We start from the raw sequence: 19255 nt of genomic DNA on the forward strand, positions 1-19255 counted from the left end.
TAAAGAATTGAAAAAAGAGATAATAATGTTTTTAAATGATTTTAACAAGTTTAACCGATTAACGAATCGTTTAGAAGATCTCAAATTTAATTCTTAAGTGAAATAAATTTTTTTCACCACCAATATCCGGTCTACTAGACCGCCTAATCTAGTTGGGTTCAGTTCTGGCATCAAGTAGTTCCAGCAACCCCTCCCAATCGTAGTTGCGAGTGTTCGAACCGTGGTCCTCCCTCCGATATTCCGTTTGTACTCCAAATTGCAGGGGTCATTTCACCTAAAAATTATCACAAATAAAATAAATTTAACTGATTATATCCAATATACATACACTATATCTTTTATAAAATAAAAATGGTCATGTTAATCGGTACCCCCGGACACTGGTTAAGGAAACTAAAAAAAAAAAAAGTTTCAAATTGAAAATAATACTTTTTAAATTTTTAAGAAGTTGATTCCACAAGTACCAAATCAATATTATTATATTTAATTTCTTAAAAAGTGTCGTACTTCAGATCACTGTTTAGCATTTTTCCGATAAAAGACATTGCTCTTTTGAGAAGCAGGGTAATCTTCACACTGTTCCCTTTATAAAACAAAAGGTTGTACTTCTGTTGCATTGAAAAACAAACCAAAAACAAAGGAGCTGAATTTCTCAAACCAATGGGGTCACCAACTCCTATCCTTTACTTTCTCCTCCTAATTCTTCTTGTCTCTCTGCATCACACACCATCTTTTGCAGACAAAAAAAAGGTGAAACATAACTTCAATTTTCTATTTGCATTATTAATCTTTAAAATCTCTACTAATAATTCTTCCATTTTTGTTGTAGTCATATGTGGTATACTTAGGAAGCCATTCACATGATTCTTCGGAAATGTCTTCAGTTGACTTTAACAGTGTAACAAATTCTCACTATGAGTTTCTAGGATCTTTCTTAGGAAGGTATTCAAATTCAAAAAACTATATATTATATAATAAAAAATCCTCAATTATTTATTTTTTGATAATTGAAATGGTTGAGTTTTATTTATTTGTAGTTCTGATACAGCAAAAGATTCAATTTTTTACTCTTACACAAGACATATAAATGGTTTTGCTGCAAATTTGAAAGAAGAAATAGCAGCTGAGATAGCAAGTTAGTGCTAAGAACAGAACATTGTACTCTGTTTTTTTCTATGTTCTGTGGTTGTTTTATTCTGATACCTTTTTGTGTAAACTTGTTTGTTGTAGAACATCCAAAAGTGTTGTCAGTGTTTGAAAACAATGGAAGGAAATTGCATACAACTCGTTCATGGGGATTCATGGGGTTAGAAGATAATTATGGGGTGATTTCATCTAACTCAATATGGAACAAAGCCAGATTTGGTGATGGTGTCATTATAGCAAACCTTGATACAGGTCACATTCTTATTTGTTTTTTTTTTCTTTTTTTTTCTTTATAAAATTTTATAATTTTTATTTTCAAAGATACCACCAATAACAAGTTGCAATGTTTGTACCAAAACAAAAAAGAAAAAAGAAAAACAAGTTGGCAATGTAATAATAATATTATTATTATTTTGGATCACACAATGATGGTCTAAAGCAATGGTCACATTTCACAATGAACAAATTAAGGAAAGTCTTACATGAACACAAGCATTTAAACATAAAATTTAGGTATATACTACACACTGATCAAAAAATTAAAAGAAAAATAAATTTAAAACACATAAAATTTAGGTATATACACCGATCAAAAAATTAAAAGAAAAATAAATTTAAAACACTACATCTTGTGAGTGTGGTTAAAAAATAATAATTTGGGCTTAAGTATTTCTTCAAATTATAATTTTCTTCAAATTATAATAAGTCACTTAAACACCGGATCTTTATCTAAAATATAAAATATAAAATATAAAATATACATTTATATGTTCTTTAATATTCATTTTTTGTTCATATGTCTAACTCACACTTCATACAAACATATTATTATTTTTTGTCAAGTAGTCTAGTGACTGTAATTTTACCCTTTAAGGTGAATAATTGAAGTATCGGGATTCAAACTCTAGTCCCTGCACATAATATGTAATGTCTCTCCTTTACAAAAATATATAATGTCTTTATTGAGTTATATTCACGGCGACCAAACATAATATTATTATTATTATTATTATTATTGATTCTAGATCGTTGACTCATACACACCAGGGACGGATGCATGTAGGGATTGAGTGTGGCTATAGCCACACCAGAATTATTGTATATATATGTATAACTACTAATGTTAACACAATTGTTCTTTTGGCTTATTGGTTATGTATCCCCCCATTTACTCAAGGGTCTTGAGTTCAAGTCCTATATAGGTTGTTTTTTGGCTTTTAATTTCTTTTTCTTACAAAGAAATTGCTGCCTTGTTGCTAGTTAACTACAAAGAATCAAGAATAATAGTTGTGGTAATTCTTTTTTATAAAGAAGTGATCAATATATATATTAGAGAAATTAAATTATACCGGTAACATTTTAACGAGTATAAAATTTACAAAATTTATCGTTAAATTTAAAATTTATATCATCTAGATAATTCATGTAAAATTTTACAAAAATTTAAAATAATTTGATATGTTATTGAAACTCACCAACATTAAAGTTTTGATTTTAAATTTATCGGATAATTTAAAATTTATCATTAAAGGTTTATACACTTTTATTGATAAGACTGTTAATTTTAATTGATCTCAATAACATATTAAATTTTATTCTTTTACTTTCCTCTCAACTCTACAACTACAAATATGATTTTTTTTTGTTTGTTATTTGGTTATTTTTTTAATGTGTTTTATAGAGATAAAACTATTTCTTCAACTAATCTGCAAGCGTGATTTTTTTTTTAACTATAAAGTTTGTGAACATAATTTTTTTAGCCACACCAATATATTAGGTCTAGATCCGTCCCTGATACACACATGTGACATGGAGAGGATGAACAAAATTATGATTGTATATATCTTTGTCCCCCACAGAAATAACGACTAATCAGAGTTTGATATTATTTTTTTAGCTGAAAAGGTTGATTTCATAAGATTAGATTAGTAGTATATATTATTTGTTTGAATCTGGCCGTCATTGGATAATAGAGTGTCAAGTACAATGCTTTTGTATTACGGTAATGTCTTTTGTTTTAGTCAGCGTTAACGTCTGAATCTCATCTTTAGAAAAATCGTAGTAGCTAGTAGCAATACTTTTTGTGCTTGGAATCGTGTAGCCAACCTTCACTCCATTTAATCACCATTGAAAAGTCTATAATGACATTCTACCAAAAAAAAAAGTCTATAATGACCAATTATACATATTTTCAAGGACTAATTTAAAACTTAGCCCTCAAAAATGCATAATAATATACAAACTAACACGACGAAACGCGCGTCTGTGCATATGCATGGTTTGTTATTTGTTCTATCCTAAAAAGAAAAAGTACATGATGTCTTGTAATATAGCTTAGTTGGTAGTTACTAGAGTGAGACATATTAAAATCATAAGTTCAAATTTTCCACACTTAACATAACTTTAATGTGTATGAATTTAGTCACAATAAAAAAAAATACAACATAATGTAAAACTTAGCCTATTAAAACATAATATAATTTTGTGTTGTGATAAGTGTAATGTGACTTAAGTCGTACATTACTTAAAAAAGTAGAATGAAGAAAATTTTCGCTTGAGGGGAGCATAAAGAATCGAATGACTTATACTTGAAGTAGATATTGTTGCTGTAAGTGTGAGGTGAGTTAACTCTTACATTGTTTAAAAAAATGGAGGTTTAGGTTTATCACTTTATAAGTGAGAGAACTCATAAATCTAATATCTTAAGGTGTTGGATTAAAGTACAGCGTCAAATTCATTTGTAAAAGAGTTGTTTTTAAGTTCAATGTGAATAAGTTACTGTCCCCGTGACGCAAGATATTATATAAGATCCAAATTAATCATTCATTCTTGATTGGAACCGAAGTAATATATAATTATATTGTGACTTGCAGTTCATTATTATTATAATATGAATAAAACCAAAAATGGGGTGTTTATCAAGTGAGAGGTGGGGTTGTGAATATGCCAAGGTGGGGTTTGTCAAAATTCCAATCCAATGAAGACAAGATACGCTCACCAATAAGAAAATTATTGTTCATACATCAGCTTAATTGCGATTCAAAATTCTCCTAAACTGTAGCCATCCTCAAAATAAAGTAAGTGGCCAATGAGGGCTAATATAGGACCATCTAGATAGGCCAATATGAGAATGGGACAAAGAGTAGAATTTTCCAATTTACTACTATATGCTTCCATGTTTTCTCTCCCCACCCCGTGAATCTTTTATCCCTCTGAATTTCCAATTTTGCCCTTGAAAAAACTTCGGTTCGTAGAAACCGAAGTTTTTTTTTTTTGTCTTGAAAACAAATTTCGGTTTCTAAAAACCGAAATTTACTCTGAATTTGCACTAGTAAAAATTCGGTTTCTGCGAACCGAATTTTTCTGCAAGGGCAAAATTAGAATATTGGGGGTATAAAAGATTCACTGGAAGTGGGGAGAGAAAACATCATATGCTTCTTCTTAGTGGTTTATCTTACTTTAATTTATCCACACTATTTACTTTTGATCCTTCTAGGTGTTTGGCCTGAATCTAAGAGCTTTAGTGATGAAGGGTTTGGACCAATTCCATCAAAGTGGAGAGGAATATGTGGTAAAGGGAGTGATCATGGTTTTCATTGCAATAGGTAACATGCATCTTCTAATAACTCCTTTATTTATTCTTTTTCCTTTCTCAACTATTCTAAAAAGGTTTGAATATATATGGCGTAATCCATGTTAAATATTCCACATTTTTATTTTTGATCCCTGTAAAAAAAGTATTTTTGCTTTTAATTTTTACAAATATACCACTTTTTGGTCAAATGAGTCCATCTATTAGGCTTAAAATGTGTTTTAGATGATTTAAAAAGTGATAAAATTATCTATTTTAAAAAATATGTAATCTAATAAATGTAGGCTAAACTAATTCTAATTAGATGATATATAAAGATCCTTTAACTTTTATTTGTCTATCTTTCTCGATATCTCTCGTCTTTCACTTTTTTTTTCCCATTTTAAATATCATCGTCTCTCATATTTTTATTCAAATTTTACCTAAAATTGCCCTACCTTTAGAATAGAGGATCCACATCCTTAGCCGACCTAGCCTATATTGGCACATTTTATTTCACCTCTCTATATTTAGTTCATATTGCTTTTTTGGGACCAATACAAATAAATAATATGCATTTTCATATTGCAAAACGGTATTTTTTCCATAAGAAAATAAATAAATAAAAAATGCTTTTAACATATATAGTTGACTAATAATTACAATACGTTTTCTTATTACGAAAAGGATGTTTTTAACCTTTATATTCCTTTCATATTACTTTATGTGTGATAAAGTCCATGTTTTTCTTTTTATGACATAATCATGCCTTAAAGAAAGATCCAAATCCTTGTTGTAACCAAAGAAAGATCCAAATCCTTGTCAATTATATTGCCATGATAGAAACACAAATGCTAAAGGTAAAAGTGTTCCAAAAAATATTAATTATAAAATAAAAAAAATATTGTCAATGAAAAATGGTCTATTCGCAAGTACATGTTTGGTTTTGCATCAATTAGACTTGCATCCACCCAAAATCATAGCAGTTTTTCGCGTCTGCGCAGAAGCTCCGTTTTAAATGTTCTAAGAATTCACAACAAAACTAAAGTTGGACGTGCGTTTGAGCCTCCAAACGCCAAACAAAACAGATGCTAAGAATTTAACATTTACTTAATAGATACATAAATTCAAATCCTACCTACTAATATAAGAAATTCGTTAAATTATCTTCGTAGGAGATTTGTAAGTCTTAGAAGTTTTTCTTGTCTTAACGAACTTCTGAAATCTAATTCATCTAAACTCGTATCTCTACTATGTGTATGGACAAAACAGGAAACTAATTGGAGCAAGATATTTTAACAAAGGCTATGCATCAAGAGTAACCACCCCACTAAACTCAACCTTTGAGACACCTCGCGACAATGAAGGCCATGGATCACACACTCTTTCAACAGCAGGTGGAAACATGGTACAAGGTGTAAATGTCTTTGGTCAAGGAAATGGAACAGCAAAGGGTGGTTCACCAAGAGCAAGAGTTGCATCATACAAAGTTTGTTGGCCTCCCGTTAATGGCGACGAGTGTTTTGATGCAGACATACTTGCAGCTTTTGATATGGCTATCCATGATGGTGTTGATGTCTTGTCTTTGTCACTTGGTGGTTCTGCTTCTAACCTTTTCAATGATAGTGTTGCTATTGGATCTTTTCATGCTGCTAAGAAAGGTATTGTTGTTGTTTGTTCTGCTGGAAATAGTGGACCAAATGAAGCTACTGCAGAAAATCTAGCTCCTTGGTATATTACAGTTGGTGCTAGCACAATGGATAGAGAGTTTCCTAGTTATGTTGTTCTTGGTAACAATTTAAGGTTCAAGGTTTGTCTCTCTTCTAGACAATGTAATACTATTATGTCCAATTTTGGTGACAATTTTCCTATTTGACAATAATCTTGGATGTGGATTGCGTGCGGTTAGCAATTCCACACATTCAAGCAGTCATCACATCCATAGTTGTTGGATTTGAAAAAACTCGGTATTTTAGATATTTTAAAAAAAGTTAAAACCTACATTAAAATCTGGATCATCCGATTTTGACCCTACAACTGACCTATGATGAGTTGACTGCATAAATGCGTAAGATTCTTTGTGCATGACTTAGGGAGTCACATTACATACTCCATCTATCCTTAACTATAAGCAAAAGTCTACTTTTCAAATTCATTCAATAACTGATGTATGTGGTCTACAATAGACCAGATACATTAGTTATTCGATGAATCTGAAAAATTGACTTTTGCTTATAATTAAGGATAGAGGGAATAATGAGCACCCTTTGTTTTTCATTGTTTATACATTAAATTACCATTATAAGCACTAAAATTGAAAGTGAAAGGAACAGTGATCTACCCTTTTAGCCAATAACTTGTGACAACTGTAACGACCCGATTTTTAGTAAATCGATATTTTATATATTTGCATATATTTTGGGTTAGTGTTAAATATTTATTTACGCGACGTATAATTATTTATCGCGAACATAAGTTTGTGAGCGAAACCTTTGCCGTGTTAGTGGGCTTGGGGCGTGTGATAGGGCTTAATGGGCTTAAGCCATTGGGCTTGGTTCATGACCATTGGAGAGTAGTATAAGTAGCAAGTCAAAACCATGAATAGTCTCACAATTCATTTTTCATGAGAATTTAGAAGTTGTAAGCTTAGGAGCAAGAACAAGCTAAGCTAGGGTTTTGGCTAGAAGAACACGAGCAAGGAGAAGAGATTTAGAGGCCAAGAATCATCGTTCAATCCAAGGTGAGAGTGGTTAAGCATAAGCTTGGGTGATCCAAGAGAGGGGAGGTGTCTAGCCTCCATTCCTGAACTCTCTCATCCAATTTCTTTGGGGTTTGGGTGAAGTTTCTTTATCATAAACATGTCTTTTCATCTTAGTATGCTTAATGAACATCTAGGAGGGAATATGTATATGTTTGATGATGGTTTTGCATGTTTATGCAACTTTGCTTATTTTGCAAGTAATTGACATGATTTTGATTGTTTGATGTATTTGGATGTTTGGAAGGGATGATTAATGTTCCTTGATACCATATATGCTTGAATTAGCTGTTTATAAGAATTTATAACATGTTTGAATGTATTTTTGAGTGGATTCAAGGTTAAACCGCCTTATTGAAACTCAAGAACAGATATTTTTCTGGTGTAGTTCGCTAAGCGACCAGGAGTTCGCTGTAGCGAACATGTTCGCTGAAGCTCGCCAATGCTCGCCATGAGCAGGTGACTTCCTGGTACGGTTCGCCATGTCTCGCTAAGCCCTCGCTTAGCGAAAGCCTCTGCGACAGCATTTGTTGTTGATGTTTATAAGTGTATCTAGGCACTTGTAACATGGTTCTGTTTTGGTTTTGAATTATTATATGTTTAATAATTGTGTTGTGTGATGGCATTTATATAAAATGTCAAAGAAGTATATGTATTTTGTATATCGGGTTGTCCGATAAAGAAGAATATCAGTTTGTCTGATAAAGAAGTTTAATGGATTATGTTATCCATGTAGTGAGCAGTAGCTTCGTGCTAAGTGATTATCATATGTTTGGTAAATGCATGGCATTCATAAATTCATGCATTATTTAGGGATATCAGACTTGTCTGATAAAGAAGGATATTGGACTTGTCCAATAAAGAAGAATATCAATGGTAAGTTCCTTGATAAAGAAGATGGTACCACATGCATTAGTCGTGTCTAGGTTGGCATGACATTGAATGTTTGGCATTAGTCGCATTTGAGTAAATGTGCAATTATGTGTTATGTGTTATGTGAGTTCTTTGTGTTGTCCGAAACGACGTGAAACTATCTGGTTGTGTATTTGTGAGTATGTGTTATCTGGTGTATTACCTATTGAGGCATGTGTGTGAGTTAGTAATACGTGATAGGTTGAATATAGGTGCGTTTCTATATTCGTATGTATGTGATTATGTTTACTAACTCTCTACCTAATTGTTATGTGCTGGACCTTTGGGGGTTCAGGTATTCAGGTCGTGGTTTCGATCGAGCTTTAGCTGCAGATCGTTTTGGTGTGGAGCACTTTTGGTGAGGAGCTAGTGTAGGCTACCTTTGTATAGTTTTGTTAAGTTTAGTATTGGTTGAGATGTATATTAGTGCTCTGGTAGTTTGTAACATCGAGTCGGGGATCGTTTGTATTCCGTCGTATATCGATGCGAACAGCTTAACTTATGTTTTATGTAAATGAATTATCTTTTGAACTATTTTGTTCATTGCCTTGAAAATCCTTTATGTTATGTTTTCCGCTGCGACGTTTCGTGTCATGTGCACGATCGTTTTTGAAAATGTTTTCCGTAGCGCTCCGGCTACTTATCTTTAAAAAGTTTTTAAGATCACGTTTTTAAGGGTAGTTAGTTCGGGGTGTTACAATAGTTGGTATCAGAGCAGGTCGGTTCATGTGAGCCATTAGGATTTTCTTTCTCTTGTATGAAGCATGTGTTGGGTACACTGTTAATACATTCTAACGTCGAGTTGTGATTCGTTCAGGAATCATGGCTGCTGCTAGGACCAACGCTCAGATTGCACAAGCTTTGACTGCTTTGACTACATTGGTGGTAAGGGATAATGACCCGGGAAGGGATAGTGAGAAAAGATTGGAAAGGTTTATGTCGCATAAACCAACTCTGTTTACCGGGGGCTATAACCCGGAGGGAGCTATCAGGTGGTTAGATGAGGTTGAGATCATCTTTGAAGCAATGGGTTGTTCTGAGGAGAACAAGACTACTTTGGGAACTTATGCCCTTAGAGAGGAGGCAATCGTTTGGTGGAGGAATGTGAGACTCAGGATAGGAGTGGACGGTGTTGCTATCGTTTGGGAAACTTTCAAAAGGGAATTTTTAAGGAAGTACTTTCCGGCTGATGTGAAGAATAAGAAAGTGATCGAGTTCATGGAGCTCAAGCAAGGAAATTTATCGGTCGCCGAGTATTCGGCTAAGTTTGAAGCTTTGTGTGTGTTTAGTCCACACTACAACACGGTGGAAGCCGAAGAGGATAAGTGTGTCAAGTTTGAGAATGGACTTCGTCCGGATATCAAGCTTTTGATTGGATTTTCTGAAATCAGGGATTTTCCGACCCTTATGACTAAGGCAAGGATTTGTGATGAAGATAGCAAAGCCAAGACCAACTACTATAAGGCTCTGAATGATAGGAAAGGAAAAGGTTTGGATCGTGGTAAGCCGTATGAGAACAAGGGCAATGGAAGTGGAAAGAAGAAGCAAGGAAGTGGAAGTTGTTACAAATGTGGAGAGCGGGGTCATATGTCATATGATTGCCCGAGGAAAAGCGACAAGTGTTTCAGTTGTGGACAGTTTGGGCACAAGGCCGATGCTTGTCGGGTGAAAGTGTTTTGTTTCAATTGTGGCGAGGAAGGTCACAAGAGTCCGGTATGCAAGAAACCGAAGATGCCGCGTTGAGGGTTCGTTCTCCGCTTTATCTCTTAGGTAATTTCGAGGGCGAAATTCTTTTAAGGGGGGTAGAGTTGTAACGACCCGATTTTTAGTAAATCGATATTTTATATATTTGCATATATTTTGGGTTAGTGTTAAATATTTATTTACGCGACGTATAATTATTTATCGCGAACATAAGTTTGTGAGCGAAACCTTTGCCGTGTTAGTGGGCTTGGGGCGTGTGATAGGGCTTAATGGGCCTAAGCCATTGGGCTTGGTTCATGACCATTGGAGAGTAGTATAAGTAGCAAGTCAAAACCATGAATAGTCTCACAATTCATTTTTCATGAGAATTTAGAAGTTGTAAGCTTAGGAGCAAGAACAAGCTAAGCTAGGGTTTTGGCTAGAAGAACACGAGCAAGGAGAAGAGATTTAGAGGCCAAGAATCATCGTTCAATCCAAGGTGAGAGTGGTTAAGCATAAGCTTGGGTGATCCAAGAGAGGGGAGGTGTCTAGCCTCCATTCCTGAACTCTCTCATCCAATTTCTTTGGGGTTTGGGTGAAGTTTCTTTATCATAAACATGTCTTTTCATCTTAGTATGCTTAATGAACATCTAGGAGGGAATATGTATATGTTTGATGATGGTTTTGCATGTTTATGCAACTTTGCTTATTTTGCAAGTAATTGACATGATTTTGATTGTTTGATGTATTTGGATGTTTGGAAGGGATGATTAATGTTCCTTGATACCATATATGCTTGAATTAGCTGTTTATAAGAATTTATAACATGTTTGAATGTATTTTTGAGTGGATTCAAGGTTAAACCGCCTTATTGAAACTCAAGAACAAATATTTTTCTGGTGTAGTTCGCTAAGCGACCAGGAGTTCGCTGTAGCGAACATGTTCGCTGAAGCTCGCCAATGCTCGCCATGAGCAGGTGACTTCCTGGTAAGGTTCGCCATGTCTCGCTAAGCCCTCGCTTAGCGAAGGCCTCTGCGACAGCATTTGTTGTTGATGTTTATAAGTGTATCTAGGCACTTGTAACATGGTTCTGTTTTGGTTTTGAATTATTATATGTTTAATAATTGTGTTGTGTGATGGCATTTATATAAAATGTCAAAGAAGTATATGTATTTTGTATATCGGGTTGTCCGATAAAGAAGAATATCAGTTTGTCTGATAAAGAAGTTTAATGGATTATGTTATCCATGTAGTGAGCAGTAGCTTCGTGCTAAGTGATTATCATATGTTTGGTAAATGCATGGCATTCATAAATTCATGCATTATTTAGGGATATCAGACTTGTCTGATAAAGAAGGATATTGGACTTGTCCAATAAAGAAGAATATCAATGGTAAGTTCCTTGATAAAGAAGATGGTACCACATGCATTAGTCGTGTCTAGGTTGGCATGACATTGAATGTTTGGCATTAGTCGCATTTGAGTAAATGTGCAATTATGTGTTATGTGTTATGTGAGTTCTTTGTGTTGTCCGAAACAACGTGAAACTATCTGGTTGTGTATTTGTGAGTATGTGTTATCTGGTGTATTACCTATTGAGGCATGTGTGTGAGTTAGTAATACGTGATAGGTTGAATATAGGTGCGTTTCTATATTCGTATGTATGTGATTATGTTTACTAACTCTCTACCTAATTGTTATGTGCTGGACCTTTGGGGGTTCAGGTATTCAGGTCGTGGTTTCGATCGAGCTTTAGCTGCAGATCGTTTTGGTGTGGAGCACTTTTGGTGAGGAGCTAGTGTAGGCTACCTTTGTATAGTTTTGTTAAGTTTAGTATTGGTTGAGATGTATATTAGTGCTCTGGTAGTTTGTAACATCGAGTCGGGGATCGTTTGTATTCCGTCGTATATCGATGCGAACAGCTTAACTTATGTTTTATGTAAATGAATTATCTTTTGAACTATTTTGTTCATTGCCTTGAAAATCCTTTATGTTATGTTTTCCGCTGCGACGTTTCGTGTCATGTGCACGATCGTTTTTGAAAATGTTTTCCGTAGCGCTCCGGCTACTTATCTTTAAAAAGTTTTTAAGATCACGTTTTTAAGGGTAGTTAGTTCGGGGTGTTACAACAACAATAATGTAAATTCATCTTACTTGCAATACAAGGTTTTTTACCACATACAACACAAGATAAAAAAAAATATAAGGCTAGGTTGAATCCCTTTGATTACATAATAGTGCCTTATCATGAAATTAAACAATACACAAGTTAATGCAATTTTCTAGCAGTAAGATGAAATTAAAATTTTCTGAATTTTTGTTTATTGCAATTACAAGAATATACTGACTAACAATAATGTTGTTTGCTTCAATTGAAGGGAGAAAGCTTATCAGCTACAAGATTAAAACACAAATCCTACCCAATTATTAAAGCAACAGATGCTAAATTGGCAAGTGCAACAATTCAAGACGCGTAAGTATCAAGCAACTGAATATCATTGATGAATCAATTGACATAAACATAGTACTATAATAGTAGTGAATATAATTTATATGAAGGCAATGTAATATGATCTAATTCAAAAATGAATGCAGTGTGCTTTGCCAGAATGGAACACTAGACCCTAACAAGGTGAAGGGTAAAATAGTATTATGCCTGAGAGGAATAAATGCTAGAGTAGACAAAGGAGAACAAGCTCTTCTAGCTGGTGCTGTAGGAATGGTTCTTGCCAATGATATCACTACTGGAAATGAAATTTTAGCTGATCCTCATGTTCTTCCTGCTTCTCACATCAATTTCTCTGATGGTGTAGATGTCTTCAAATACGTCAACTCAACCAAGTAAGATATCTAGCTTTCTAATTTGGTTTAGTCTGGTTTTTACCACCAGTATCCGGTCCATTGGACCGCCTAATCTGGTTTGGGGGTCAGTTTTGGCATCAAGTAGTTCCAGCCCCCTTCCAATCGAAATTTGGTTTAGTCTTTAATTAAGGCAAAAGCAGCATAGCACTTCTTGAACTTAAACTTGATTGTTTGGACTTAATTTTTAGGTCTCCAGTGGCTTATATTACATATCCAACAACAAAATTGCATACTAAACCAGCACCTTTCATGGCAGCATTTTCATCCAAAGGACCAAACACTATTGTACCTGAGATTCTAAAGGTGTTAATCATTACTCACAAAAGCAATGCTTTGTTCTTGTAATCTATTGTTATGTTTTAGACATTTAACAAGTAACAAATTTTGTTTTAATTTTCAGCCTGATATTACTGCACCAGGAGTGTCAATTATAGCAGCCTACACTGAAGCTGAAGGGCCAACTGACCAAGAGTTCGACAAACGCCGGATTCAGTATAACTCAATATCCGGCACATCGATGTCATGCCCTCACATTTCGGGCATTGTAGGCCTTTTGAAAGCCTTGTATCCTTCTTGGAGTCCTGCTGCTATTAAATCAGCTATCATGACCACCGGTAAGAAATTCTTCATGTTTCTAATACTTCAAATCCTTTCTTGCATCCCAAGAAATGTCAACTTTAGCATGTAAGATCTAAATCTCATGAATTTATATGCAGATGTAAGTAACAATATCAACTTTGCATACTTACAACCATGAACTTTCCGTATATTGCGAATTTAACCAATGTAATTGTCAAATTAAAATTTTATTAAGCATATCAAAGTTACAAAATTTCGTACGATTCAACGCTATAAAAGTTCTTGTCTCGCGACCATATATTATTCATCTCAACATGGTCATAATTGTTCTCTATTACTTTCAGCTACAACATTAGACAACGAAGCGGAGACAATTCTGAATGCTACTTTCATCCATACAACACCATTTAGCTACGGATCCGGACATGTTCAACCAAACAAAGCAATGGATCCTGGTCTTGTTTACGACACACCAACGAACGATTACGTCAACTTCTTATGTGCTTTAGGCTATAATGAAACACAAATGTCAGTGTTTTTAAAAGCCCCTCACCAATGTCATAAAAAATTTAATATCATCAACCTAAACTATCCTTCAATTACTGTTCCAAATCTCAATCGGTCGGTGACGGTTACAAGGACATTAAAAAACGTTGGTGCTCCAGCGACATACATTGTTCATGTTCAGAATCCAAATGGAATAACTGTTTCTGTGAAGCCAAATGTATTGGAGTTCAAACATGTTGGTGAAGAGAAGAGATTTGAGGTAAAATTGAAGGTGAAGAAAGGAAAAGCAACAAAGAGTTATGTGTTTGGAAAGTTAGTTTGGTCTGATGGGAAACATTATGTTAAGAGTCCAATAGTTGTGAAAGCTATCTAGTTTAGCTAGAAATTGAAGTGATTTAGTAGCTAATTTAAATTTATAATTGATTTGTGGCTTATTATTCCAAATTGTATCATATAGCCACTGATTAAATTTTCGTGTATGGGAATTTTCTCTTACAATGATTGTGTAAGAGAAGAAAAAAAATAACAATTAAATAATGTTATCATAATTGGTTTTCTATGAATAACTTTTTTGCCACTCTGATTAAAGTCTTTGTTTGTGAGTTTGGATGAGAGAAAGTAGAGAGAAAAATACAGAAATTTTTCACATTTTTTTAGAGTGTTTTATAGAAAATGATAAATAAGTACTTATGATTATTTTTAATTTTTAGAATGTTATAACAATAGATAGAATTTGAAGAATTCATATAATATATCCTCCAAAATCCTATAAAATGAATTGTGAAGAAAAATGAATACTCAAAAATCTCTATTCCTTCTACCTAGGGCCTGTTTGGAATAATCAGCTTATACAAAACAGGTTATCTAAAAAGATAAGTTTTTATGTTAATTTATAAGTTCCAACTAACGAAAATTGTATTTTTATAAGTTATTTTTTCATAAACTACCTTGACAAATTTATAATAATATATTTTTTTTTACACAATTTATAATAATACATAAAAAACTTATTTATTTGCATAAGTTGTTTTGCATAAACTCAAAAAATAAGCTATTCCAAACGGGCTCTTATTTTTTTTTTCCAAAACGCCTTCGGAAAACAAACCTTTATTTGTGAAACTTTTAGTCTAAAAATATAATGAAAAATTACTAACAAATTCAGAGATGTAGTTACTTTTTCTTTTTAAATTTTTCAGGAACTTGTTTTAAAATAAACCAAGGGAAAGTGTGGGTAGAAAATCTGGAAGGTGTAGGTAGTAAAGCAACATATAATAAATAAAATAATACGGGTCATAAAACCCAACCCGAATAGAAAGCCCGAATTAACAGTTAAATTTAGAAAACTAGCGAAATGTAAAATTTTCGACGGAACTTTGAAGCGAGAAGCCTCAGAACCTGCGAACGCCGATCAGAAAAGGTAACATTGCACAAACGCTGTTTTTGGTTTCAATCAATGGTACGGTTTTATTGTTGTTGTTATTATTAATTGGTTTTTGGTGAAGGTATAAGAAAATGGAGACAGAGGTAATTGAAGCAGAGTTAGTGTTACCTAACTATCTTAGTTTTAAGAGAATTCAAATGTATGATAAATACCCTAAAGGTCAATCACGTGGTAGACACTGGAAACATCTTAAGCAGATTATTCAAGCTGAGAATTACCAGAATTACCCTCCTGATGAACCCAATTGTGAGTAAAATAATTTATGTTATAATAATTTTTGGATATGATTTGAGATTTGTTAGATATTATTGGAGTTTGTTATATGTTGTTACAAGTTGGTTATTATCAGTTACAAATCAGTTAAAGTTTGTTAGGATCTGTTTGGCAAAAAATAGCAGATAGCTAGCTTATAAGATGAACTTATAGTGAATAAATTATAAGCTAGCTTATGACGAATAAACTAGTTGATTGAATTTGTAGTGTTTGGCAAAATTAGCGGTTGAGCTAGCTTATATAGATATGAAATGAGATAAAAGAAATATATGTTTAATTAATATTTAAGTTTTTTTATGTAAGATGATAGGGGTAAAATTGAGAGAAAAATGATAAGCTATAAGCTAATTGAGTTAGCTTATCAAAATAAGCTATAAGCTCGTGAAAAAAAGAAGTTATCAAACGAGTCTCTTTTGTCTTATGAGCTTATAAGTTATAAGTCATAAGCTATATGATCAAAATTTGGCATTGCCAAATAGAACATTAGTTTAGTTAGAATCACTATATAAAGTGCATCTTACACCAATTGTAATCAACTTTTTCTCATTAAAAGTAAAGTTTGTTTATTTTTCTATATGTTGGGTTCTATGGTGCTTCTCAACAATGTGTCAATTGAAAGAATTTTAATTGTTTAACATCAATGTAGGAGACTTATATATGCCAATTTTTGTTGTTATGTGTGCCTTCCATGTAAAAGAATTTTAATTGTTTTTTCTTTTTTGTTGGATTGTGTTGTAGATGTGAATATTGAGTCACCTCCTTCTATGCATCCCTGCAAGAGAATTTGCGATATTACAGGCTACGAGGTATTTAGTGATCTTTATTTCTCTTGTTTAGTACTACTTCCCTTCAAGAGGAAGTTTTTTCATTTGTTGATGAAGTTTTCAAAAATCTCTATCTTTTTCTTGTCACTAGTAATACTTTAACATCTTATTGAATCTGTTGATAGCATTTGAAATTGAAACTTAAAGAATCACATACATATTGCTTTTGTGCTAACATTCAAATTTTTGTTTGATTTTATCTTCTAATAATTACTTGTGATGATAAAAGATATATTCTAATTACTTGTGATGATAAAAGATATCTTCTAATTACTTGTGATGATAAAAGAAATATTCGACTGTGTGATTTTGCTTGTTGCTATGTCTTCTCAAAGAACCTATGAAGCACGGACACAAACACGGCACAGAGACTGACACGTTGACATCAATAATTATTTGAATAAATGTCATAATTCTATGTAATTATAAGTGTCATTGTCGTGTCCGATACCGGGACACGCCTAATACAAGGAGTATCCGTGCTTCATAACAAAGAACTATTGATTTTCATCTTAGAAGGCCCAGTAGAGTACTCAATTTTACATTCCTTCAGTGTTCAACAGTAATTGCTTTTTACCAGCATAATCAACAGATAATGTGCTTAAATGTCCATGACATTTACTTAAATGTTCCAGGCACTTTTATCTTCTGCAGTTGCATCTCACTATAGTAGCCATTATATAATTAAATCACTGCTGACCAGGGTTTTCCTTTAGTCGGATGAAGATATATAATTAATTCACTGCTGAGCAGGGTTTTCCTTTAGTCGGGTGAAGATTACTATCTGTTACTGACTTTTTTCCACTGACATATTACTACTGACATTGTTAAATTGTTTGAGTAGGTGGTAGTTTGTTATGTTTGTTTTACTATAATCTGATGTTTATCTTTCTTGCACTGCTTGATTTGGGTATTCTTAGAATTGTGAAAGTGTAGGGTAATTTAAGACATGATACATTGTATATATCCTGTCGATAATTGGAACTGAAATGCTTTCAACTTTTCCTAATTTAAAAGTATAAGTTTGGTAGGAATTTGGGTCTATTATCTTAGTTGATGAATGTCTGAAATTAAGAACCGTTGTCAAGTATTTGTATTCTGCATTGTTTATCTTCTCTTTATAATTCTTGTTTTCCTTACTCCAAAGAGTGCTGCGGATGAATTGTACAACAAATACTAGATTGATTTAGGATTATGCGAACAACTTGAATGATATCTTATTTAGTTACACTGGTTGAACTTGATTTCTTTGTAATTGTTGAACTTCACACTGGTTTTTTAGATGTGTGTGTGATGCTGTCCTTTTAAGGATGTTGTTATGCAGGCTTGACTTAAGTTTACCGTTTCAATTAAATTGGCTTCATGCTAAATCAACCAACGACTAAAACATGTTTATGGATATTATATTGCTTGGTGTGAACCATATTGGCTTAATTAATTATTTAACTAACTAAGAAAATGGTAAGGGTGATATAATTATACCATGGGATAATAAGCATTTGTACTAGAGAATTAACTAATCATTTACCGTGCAGGCACCTTACTATGATCCTAAGACTAATCTCCGGTACGCGAATACTGACGTTTTCAAGACGATCAGAGCACTTCCTAATGATAATGTGCAAAGATACCTATCTCTGAGGAATGCAGCAGTTGTTCTTAAGTAGTTCTGTCACTTACCCTGACTTCTGAGACACCTTATTCTTATTCCTTGATGTTTTCTTTTATCAATTGCTGTATTAAATCTTTTAAGATGTTAAATAGATTTAGGAGGTGTTTGGAATAGCTTAAAGATGATTAGCAGAATGTTTGTAAATTTCCTATATGGAATAAAACAATGATTAACAGTTTCCTAATCATCTTATTCCATATATGCATGAATAGTTATCAATTACTTTCTTGTATTATAGTGCCAACGTTTATAACTTGCCTAAGAATGCATTGCATAAACTTCCAATGTCAGGGAAATCAAATTAAACCTTAACTATAACACTAAAATTATGATTATTATTTTTCATTTATCCAACCATAATAACAGTCTATCAAGTTGCAAAATCATGAATAACATGTGAATATTGATCTCCAGTATTTGAAGTGGTACATAGAAAGAATGAACTGAAGAATTCAAAGGTACATAGTCAAAAACGCAATTGTGCAAAATAGCCTAAACTGGTGGGATCAATTTAAGAGTATACCAATATGTAAATGAGTATGCTGTAACAATATACAGGAGCTTCTTAATTTGTGATAACATTTCCTCTATTAGATATACATATTTTATTCGCACTTTATCCCCTGGACTATAGGGTTCTTTAACTTGGTCTTTTACCACATAGACACACAAGTGCAAAAGCCCTAATTTTGTCTTGAAGCCCAAGTTATTCTACTACTATAAATACGAAGGCAAGCATATGGTTTCAAGCATCTAAAATCGTGTTCTTACAAAGCGTGTGTTTTAGGGATTTTAGAGTGTTAATTGTGAGCCTTTCTTGTATCTCATTGATGCAAGCTTAGGACCTGAGTGTTATTGAGTTGTAAGTGTGAACTTCTCCTAAGCTTTGAAGTACGGAGATTGTTCTATTGTGTTGTGTGGTTTACTCGCAAGCTTTTAAGCAAGAGTGAATCCTAGTTTCTTAGGAGTGTGTCTCCACCTATTGTGATTGTGGAATTGAATAGCAGCGCTGTCTGTGTTGCTTAGG

At 33.2% G+C, this 19255-nt stretch overlaps 2 protein-coding genes across 2 annotated transcripts; both read left to right on the top strand.

The window, feature by feature from the left end:
* The first annotated feature begins 505 nt into the window (after window positions 1-505).
* On the top strand, window positions 506-14566 carry LOC123913756 (subtilisin-like protease SBT5.3). The gene is made up of 11 exons (XM_045964601.1): window positions 506-750; window positions 830-942; window positions 1038-1135; window positions 1231-1398; window positions 4643-4751; window positions 5990-6527; window positions 12449-12543; window positions 12666-12911; window positions 13121-13235; window positions 13333-13546; window positions 13856-14566. Exons 1-11 carry the CDS (start codon window positions 661-663, stop codon window positions 14389-14391), a joined length of 2322 nt encoding a protein of 773 aa, XP_045820557.1. The 5' UTR covers window positions 506-660; the 3' UTR covers window positions 14392-14566.
* Window positions 14567-15312: 746 nt separating this feature from the next.
* LOC123913757 (chromatin-remodeling complex subunit ies6-like) lies at window positions 15313-18460 on the top strand. Its single transcript, XM_045964603.1, has 4 exons — window positions 15313-15435; window positions 15521-15705; window positions 16471-16538; window positions 18092-18460. The coding sequence occupies exons 2-4, from the start codon at window positions 15531-15533 to the stop codon at window positions 18221-18223; spliced, it is 375 nt and encodes a 124-aa protein (XP_045820559.1). The 5' UTR covers window positions 15313-15435; window positions 15521-15530; the 3' UTR covers window positions 18224-18460.
* Window positions 18461-19255: the final 795 nt, after the last annotated feature.

Source organism: Trifolium pratense, linkage group LG3 (genome assembly GCF_020283565.1).
Source record: "Trifolium pratense cultivar HEN17-A07 linkage group LG3, ARS_RC_1.1, whole genome shotgun sequence".
Lineage (NCBI taxonomy): Eukaryota > Viridiplantae > Streptophyta > Magnoliopsida > Fabales > Fabaceae > Trifolium > Trifolium pratense.

Excerpts from the sequence above, each read along its gene's own strand:
- LOC123913756 (XM_045964601.1), top strand. The coding sequence starts at position 661 with ATGGGGTCACCAACTCCTATCCTTTACTTTCTCCTCCTAATTCTTCTT. Across the intron at positions 6,528-12,448 it reads GTAACAATTTAAGGTTCAAG|GGAGAAAGCTTATCAGCTAC; the intron begins GTTTGTCTCTCT and ends CTTCAATTGAAG. Across the intron at positions 13,236-13,332 it reads TTGTACCTGAGATTCTAAAG|CCTGATATTACTGCACCAGG; the intron begins GTGTTAATCATT and ends TTTAATTTTCAG.
- LOC123913757 (XM_045964603.1), top strand. The coding sequence starts at position 15,531 with ATGGAGACAGAGGTAATTGAAGCAGAGTTAGTGTTACCTAACTATCTT. Across the intron at positions 15,706-16,470 it reads CCCTCCTGATGAACCCAATT|ATGTGAATATTGAGTCACCT; the intron begins GTGAGTAAAATA and ends ATTGTGTTGTAG. Across the intron at positions 16,539-18,091 it reads GCGATATTACAGGCTACGAG|GCACCTTACTATGATCCTAA; the intron begins GTATTTAGTGAT and ends TTTACCGTGCAG.